Genomic DNA, 7,794 nt, shown 5'->3' on the forward strand with positions numbered 1-7,794 from the left:
CCCCTCCTCTCTCTCTCGCACTCGATCCCTCTCTCCCGGCCCCTTCTCTTCACTTGGGCCCGCGCATGCGCCGGCCCGCTCAGCCCGCAGCCTGCGCAGAAGAGCCGAAGAGCGCTCCTTTTGAACGAGAGGCGGGCGCGCGCCGGGGGGCTCGCGCGGTGCATTGTGGGGCGATAGAGGACCCTGGCAGAAGACTCTACCGCGCGGCCAATGGGAGGCGAGGTAGTGGGAAGTTGACAACAGGCCGCCAAGTAAATAAGAAGTGCCGATCACTCTAGTGCTCCGTAGTTGACGGACGAAATTAAGTAGACTTTTGCGCGTGCAGTGTGCCGAGGGTAGTTTTCTTGTCACCTCCAACCACAAACTCACCAATCCAGGTAAGGGAAAGTGGAATCTCTTCGGGAATACGTCGAAAATACGATTTTGAGTTGGGGGACCTGGGGTCAGGCAAGACCCTCGATGCTCGAGTCGGTTCCTTTTGACAGACACCCTGAAGGTTATGGGATTCAGGGCGACAATTTCAACTTGATCAGATCTATTAGTGTCCTGACTTTCTACCGTCTCTGTGTCAGGCTCCGACTGGGCTCAATCGGCCCAGGTGTGTGACCTCTGTGTGGGAGTAAGGCCCGTTGAGGTCTGGTGGACGGGGGCCCTGGCTTCTGCTCTACTCTGCTGTCTGAAATGGTCTCAAAATCCCGACTGGTCTAGCGTCCAGGGTTAGAGAAGGTCCTTCTTTCTAGAGCATTAGTGTTGTGGTAGCGGAGGGGCTCCCTCCGGCAGGGTGGGGCCCGGGGGGGTCCGGGGGCCTGAGGCCGCCGCGCGACCTGGCCTGGCTGGGGGCGGGCCAGGGGCCCTGGCCCCCGCACACCGGGGCGCGCGCGCCTGCAGGGCCTGCTCCCTCTCAGCTCTCAGGACACACCGGGCCCCGTGCACCACACAGGTGGAGTCGCTCGTTAGGCCCCTACCCTTGTCTCCAGCGGTCGCATCGATGTCGCAGTGACGAGCCACCAAAAGTGAGGGAGGGGGGACATGTAGTTAGGTGCAGGTTAGGTCTGGGGCAGGCTGGTGAGGGAACCATGAGAGAGTTGGATGCTGTTGCTGTTGTAAGGGTTTCAAGGGACACTAGGTGGGTATTTTTCATTTCTTACTTCTCTCCTGTCAACCTACTTCCGTTCCTTCTGTGGGCTTGCGGCAGGGTATAATAGCTTCCGTTTTCCAAGTATATAATGGAGCTCCGTTGACAAACTCAAGTTGCGTACTTTCTTAGGGATAATGAGTCGCTCCTTTATTTGTTCAGAACCTTTGTAAGATGTTTCCGTGAATGTGTGAACTACAGAATGGGCATTTCCTCATGAGTACCTCATTTTGTTGCAGCACCATGTCGGACCGCAAGGCAGTTGTTAAGAATGCTGATATGTCAGAGGAGATGCAACAAGATGCAGTTGACTGTGCTACCCAGGCACTGGAAAAATACAACATTGAGAAAGTAAGTCAATGCCCTGTATCTTTACTTTATTTTATTCGAAGCTTTGTTATTGACATATCTCTTCTCTTCTTGTAGGACATAGCTGCTTTTATCAAGAAAGAATTCGACAAGAAGTACAACCCTACCTGGCATTGTATTGTTGGACGCAACTTTGGAAGCTATGTTACCCATGAGACAAGGCACTTCATCTACTTTTACCTTGGTCAGGTTGCCATCCTTCTTTTTAAGAGCGGTTAAACTTATCTTTACCCTTATCCCTTTTAATTTCCTGATGTGAAATATGCAAATTCCAACTTTTGTGCTCATTCTTAACTATAAATTCTGTTAATTTGGTAGCTAAAAATTACTAGTGGAGGCACACTTGGATGAATTTACAGCTAGCATCATTAGTTTCCTGTTTCACAAAGCAAATTTCTTGCCTCATGTTTTGAAACCAATAACTTGATTCTCATTAGTTCCCAGTTTAGTTCCCAGTGAAGGAAGAAAATTTTCTTCATCTTTAAGATATGCTTCTATCTTTACCATGCCATACATGACTGTTTCCCTCTAGGTTTGTATTAACTAAAATTTTAGGCCTCACATTTTACTGATGTTCTAACTTCCTTAAAATTTGAGGTGGATTTAATTTTATTAAATGTTAACTGTTGGTACAAAATTATTGGGTTACAGCTTACAAATCTCAAAATTAGTTTTAAGTTCTTTGTTTTAGTTAAACAGCAATTTTGTTGTTTGTTTCTAACTGTTTAAGATGCAGCCCGATCTCTTAGATGATGGGACATCTGCCAATTTCTATTTTTCTTTCCCTCCCCCTTTTTTTTTACGCAGAACAAGCTTTGTTTTGTAAGTTCTATTTTGTTGTATGATGTGTTACTAGCATGTACAAATTGTTGTGACAAATGCTCTCAGTATTTGGAGTGTATTGGTGGTTTATGGTAGGGAAGAAACAGTACATTTAGGATGCCAGGCAAGGTTTAAACTGTAAAATTATAAATTGGTCAATGACATACTTTATTGGTACAAATGAGGAGTGGGTTATTTATTTACATTCATTGATTTCAATGTCAACAGCTTTCCCATGGTACTTAAATTAAGTTTGGTGTCCTATTTCTGTACAGCATTTTCCTTTGCCTTTTAAATTAAACATGTGCTATTTTTCATTTGAAATGGACGTTGTTATGTTTTTGTATAAATGTGAAAAAGGATAAAAAGTATTATTTAAACTTTCGAAGTATTGATTTCATTGTCAAATCCTTCTTAAAGAAGCCTTGTTTGTTCTATGTTACGTGTGATCTTCATGTACATTCTTGTGATGCTAAACAAGGTTTAGGTGCACTTGACATTCTTATTGTTTTGGGCAAGATATAAAAAAATTGTCTTCAAATTTGAATTAAAATTTAATCTTACTTTTTCACTTGAAGAAGCCTCATTAATACAGTGCCCATCTTCAAACTGAAGGTCTTTTCCAATCGAAAAGAAAGAGTCTTAGCTGAGCTCTATGGTGACTGGATAATATATTCATGCATTTATGCCCCTCTCCCCACCAGTGCCCCCCCTTAAATCGGCAATTCCATATGCCTGATAGTTCCTTGACTCTTAGCATAATTTATTACCTAAAAGTATGCTAAATCCTACCTATTTAGGGAATCTAGTCTGATTGTTTTCCTTGGAGGAGTATTTTGTTAATGAGCCGTAAATGAAGATCAATCTTAGTGACCAAACGTGTATTGAGTCCCCTTGCAAGCAAGGCAATCTGCAATATGTACTTAATCAGCATAACATCAGCAATCAGCCAGAAGGTGTTCTCATTTCATTTAGTTCTGGTGGTGTAAATTTAGCAAGTGTGGAACTAAATCTTAGAATTCAAATTGGTCATGTATAGAAAACTGTTTTTTTTTTTTGTTTTTTTTTGGATTCTAAGCTACCTTGAAGTCTGAGATACCTTGAGTTATCCTATGATTTTTGTTTGAAATTGAAATGCTTAACATATTTGAAAGAACTCTCTGACCAAGTCCATCAGCAGTGGAATTAGAGGTGATTGAACCTTCAGAAATTTAGTGAGGAAGTTACCTTGTTGAAATTCTTAATCCCTAGTTAGAGAAGCAGCTAAGATTCTTTGGGACAGCCATCTGTCTTTGATGGAGAGGTTTTCCAGCTGCTAGCATTCCACTTATGACATCACTTAATGTATTGACTCCTTTGAACTAGTTCCATCCCTTTGTTTCTGCGATAATAATCTAAGCAAATGGATGACCTATGATATTCCCTTCTTTCCCACAGTTACTTATATGTGTAATTTTTTTGATTTTAAGAACAGACCATGACAGAAAATTAATCTTTCATTCCTAATTACTGTGAAGAATTTACTCATTCATGTTGTTTTTCAATATCTAAAATCTTAACTGTCTTTATCACCCAATCTACTTCTAAATGTTTGACATGTATAACTAGAAAAAAATTTGCAAATTAAAAAGTACAATTCTTCATCAATTACTCCAGAACTTTCTTTATCATGATCGATGCATTGAAATTGGCAACACATTTGTAATGTTTTAAGCAACATGGGGACACAACATGATAACACATGAAAATGATGAACCAATATTTATTAAGAGCCCAGTCTTGATATAAATTATCACTTAACAACTACAATTTAAATCCTGAGTGAATTGCTACAACTCCAAAGTTGAGGTTCTCATACGAAACGCATCGGAAACCAGCAGCTTCAATCATTTCCTTAAACTCTTCCTAGAATACAAAACAGAGAATCAGTTCAAAATGTAGAGCAACGAAACCTTGTCTGCAAATTGGATCCATTATATCACCTGCGCAGGAAATTGACGTATACTCTCAACTAGATACTGGTAAGGTCTCCATTGGCCAGCCACCAGCTGGCCCATAAGGGGTATAATCTGGAACGAGTACTGGTCGTACAGCCTGAGGACAGCAAGACACACGTCACAGTTAGATTATAACTTAACAACCGTGGCCAGGGCCTGAGGCGCCTGGAGGGTAGACCTCCGTGACACGCGTGTGTGGCGCGGGCGTGCCTACCCCATTCACTGCAGGCTGCACGCCGCCCCGCCCGCCGCTCCGCCCCACACCGCCACGCCAGCCGAGCCACAGGGCGCGTTTCTAGAAAGTCTTCGGGACACCTCCGACACGAGACCCGCCCACGTGCCCAAGGACTGGTTTGCGATTTTCCGCCCCTTTCAGCACTTGCAATAGAAAAAGCAGCCGCACCCTGGCTAAGAATACGCACACGCAATACCTCACACCCCCTATATCTACGAACCCCACCCATTTTGCGACACACAGAAATACCTCCATAAATGTTTCATACTTCTGTTGTGCGGGCGCAGGGTCCGATGGCCGGTGCGTGAGGGGCGCCCGGTGCCCTTAGCAGCGCCGCCGGGCATCGACGTCGAGCGTGGTCTCGGCGGCCTGCCCTGCCACCCGCCGGCGGCCAGCTGCCCGGCCGCCCCGCCCCGGCGCCGCGACCTGCTCCACCCCCACACGTGGCGCGCCATGAATGATTAAGGGAAGGAGCAGCGACCCCCGTGCAGCCCCGTGTGGCTGCCGCCCTGCCGCCTCGGGCCAAGCGAGGGTAGCAAAGGGGAGTCCCTCGGCCCTCCACGGAAGTAAAGGATGATGCCCTTAATGCCCGCCACCAAGTCGCGCCGGCCGCAGGGGCCGAGGCCGCAGGTGGGCGCCGCGCCGGGTAGTCTGTTCGTCTGCCACTCCCACCCCTCCAGCGCCCCGGGCGGACGCGAGAAGCAGGGTAATGGGGTCCTAGACTGTCGAGGCCTCGTCGAGCAGAGGCCCAGCCTGGCCTGGCCACCAGACGCATGCTGCCAGGCTACCGCAGAGGGGAGGGTGCGGGGCCGCGACCGCAGCCTTGAGTCTAGACCCGGGCTCCGCCGGGCTCCCGCGTGCAGCCGCGTGCTGCCAGGCCACCGCAGGGTGTGGGTGGGAGGGGTGAATATGCGGTAGAGGACGACGCAGCAGGGGCGGCGCCAGGGGGGAGGGGCACGGGCGCAGCGCTACTGCTGTGCTAGCCCTCGCACCCGAGGCCCCGCCGGCCCGCACGGCGCACAACAGCAAGACAGACGCTAGGCTACGCCCCGCCCCGCCCTGCTGTATTGAGGATCGAACCCCCTTACTGGCACGGCTAGGCCTAGGCCGAGGCGTGTTCCATGCAGAGACATCGCGCAAGGGCGGGGTGCAGGCGGGGCGCGCGGCGGCGGGCGCTAGTCGGCGCTAGCATAGGGCGGGGGCCCGCTAGGAGGCGAGGCGACCCCTCCGGCCCTCCAGCCGGGCTGGCCTCTGGGCTGGGCCGCCGGGCCTGGCGCCTGGCTGGCTCCCCCGGACCGGCATGGGCTGGCCTCGTCTCCACTTTGGACCCTCACCACTCTTCTGACCTTGCCGCGCCACGCCTTCCCTCGCCTTGGCACGCCCCACCCCGCCTCGGAACGCCCCACCCTGCAGCGCAACTTTATATTACCGCCCCCGCCCCCGCCCCCGCCCCGACCCACGCCACGATCGGCTCCGGAGATTGCTCTGCCTGCCGCGCGGCGGAGCGGAGAGGGGAAGCGAGCACAGGAAAATAAAACAAGGTGAGCGCCACCGCGCCGGTACCTAAAGGGGTTGTGGGTTGAGGAGGGGTTGGGGTTGGAAGTTGAGGGTACCAGCCGACTGGCCAACAGCCCGATAGGGGAGGGCGGGGCGGCGAGGCGGAGGGGCGGCGGCCAGCGTCCCGGCGGCACCCGCGGCACCCGCGGCACCCGCGGACACCGGCAGGACCTCCCCCGTTGCAGCCCTGATCCATAATGCAAGGTCACGTGACGGACGGAGCTTCCTGTCCAGGGCGGGCGCAGCGGTGCTCACAAAAGAAGGGTTGGCGACGGCGGGCGCCGCGACGGCGTGTCTTTCAGCAGACGCCCTGCTTTGTGTCGGGCCTGCCAAGCAGGGGGACGGGAAGAGCGAGGGCGCGTGCGAGAGAGTAGACAGAGGCAGAGCGAGAGAGCGAGAGAGCGAGCGAGAGAGAGAGCGAGAGAGAGGGAGCGAGAGAGAGCGAGAGAGAGCGAGAGAGAGAGCGAGAGCGAGAGAGAGCGAGAGAGAGAGCGAGAGAGAGAGAGAGAGAGAGAGAGAGAGAGAGAGAGAGAGAGAGAGAGAGAGAGAGAGCTGCGGGGGGGGGAGCCGCTCGCCTCTCTCCCCGACTGCCCGGACGGTAGCTGGTCGATGTGAGTCACGCTGGATAGAAGCAGGCTGACAGCTCGTGCATAACTAGTCCAGTCCACACCGGTGCAGGCGAACAGGGGCGAGCAGGGATGTAGCGCCCGGCCGGGGGCTGAGAAACTCCAGGCCTCTTTCGAAATTAAAGTGCTAGGGGTCGTCGAGAAAGTACGTGCGCTTTTTTTTCAGAACTATTCGGGTACGTAATTACGGGAGCTCGACGCCTGCGAGACTCAGGGTAGGCCACCCAGCAGTGCATCCACGCACTGCAGTCGCGAGATGTTGCCTACCTACCAGGCGCTATGGCAGCTTCCCTAGGCGAACTTGTCAGGTTCGCAACGGCGAATGACGGCAAGCCCGACGAGAGAGAGATTGCGGGGATCTTCATCAGCCACCTCGCATACACTTTGGAACTTTGGCGCGTGTACTCTTAAAAGTGCCCGACACAGACAAAAGGCCTGCTCAAGGCACGCCCTTGGCCATGCCTGAGCAGGTTCCGCGCCGCCCTAATGCAGCCCGTGAAGCTCGACCCCGACCTTTTCACGCGCGCTAATAAATGGACGGGCCGGACCGAGCTGCCCTGCCCTGCCCTGCCGCCGAGGGCCGGGGCCACACCAAAACCCCGGGGCCGGCCGGCGGGCTGCCGGCTGCCGGGCCGGCGGCAACCTTGCGCCTCTGGTAAAATTAGACCATCGCGGCATAGAGAAATGTGCCGAGATCGGTTGGGTGGCGGGGTGTGGTCCGCGACAGAGGGAGGATATCGCGCGCTGTTCGATTTCGGCGGTTTGAGTGACAGTGGACCGGGGGGGGGGGGCTGTTAGTGGGAAAAGGCAGTGGACCGAGTGCGGACTCATAGGAAAAGGGACCATCGACGGGGTGTTTTAAAAGCCATTCTGAAGATGGCCTCTGAGACCCGCTACTAGAGCCAGAAGGCAGAAAGTTCAGTCAGTGAGTGCATCAGCCCGTTTGCCGTGTATATGTCGTGGTCGAATACTACCATGGACATTGTGCGTCCAGCGTGACCTGGGCATCCTGTGTCCGCCCTATTCCATAGCTCCCCTAAGCGCCACCCCCCC

The 7,794-nt window shown here is 52.2% G+C and overlaps 2 protein-coding genes across 2 annotated transcripts in view; one reads left to right on the top strand and one right to left on the bottom strand.

Moving 5' to 3' along the window:
* Positions 1 to 208: 208 nt before the first annotated feature.
* LOC113201989 (dynein light chain 2, cytoplasmic) lies at positions 209 to 2,710 on the top strand. The gene is made up of 3 exons (XM_026416016.2): positions 209 to 377; positions 1,375 to 1,486; positions 1,562 to 2,710. The coding sequence occupies exons 2-3, from the start codon at positions 1,379 to 1,381 to the stop codon at positions 1,721 to 1,723; spliced, it is 270 nt and encodes an 89-aa protein (XP_026271801.1). The 5' UTR covers positions 209 to 377; positions 1,375 to 1,378; the 3' UTR covers positions 1,724 to 2,710.
* Positions 2,711 to 4,072: 1,362 nt separating this feature from the next.
* Positions 4,073 to 7,794, bottom strand: part of LOC113216985 (2-methoxy-6-polyprenyl-1,4-benzoquinol methylase, mitochondrial) — a 6,223-nt gene continuing 2,501 nt past the window's right edge. Inside the window, exons 5-6 of the mRNA XM_052272844.1 lie at positions 4,309 to 4,420; positions 4,073 to 4,231 (exon numbers count right to left, since the gene is read on the bottom strand). Coding sequence (XP_052128804.1) covers positions 4,130 to 4,231; positions 4,309 to 4,420 — 214 coding nt within the window. The 3' untranslated portion in view covers positions 4,073 to 4,129. The remainder of the gene's footprint in view (positions 4,232 to 4,308; positions 4,421 to 7,794) is intronic.

This window comes from Frankliniella occidentalis, unplaced genomic scaffold (genome assembly GCF_000697945.3).
Source record: "Frankliniella occidentalis isolate FOCC.00 unplaced genomic scaffold, Focc_3.1 Scaffold226, whole genome shotgun sequence".
NCBI classification, from domain to species: domain Eukaryota; kingdom Metazoa; phylum Arthropoda; class Insecta; order Thysanoptera; family Thripidae; genus Frankliniella; species Frankliniella occidentalis.

Excerpts from the sequence above, each read along its gene's own strand:
- LOC113201989 (XM_026416016.2), top strand. The coding sequence starts at position 1,379 with ATGTCGGACCGCAAGGCAGTTGTTAAGAATGCTGATATGTCAGAGGAG. Across the intron at positions 1,487-1,561 it reads AAAAATACAACATTGAGAAA|GACATAGCTGCTTTTATCAA; the intron begins GTAAGTCAATGC and ends CTCTTCTTGTAG.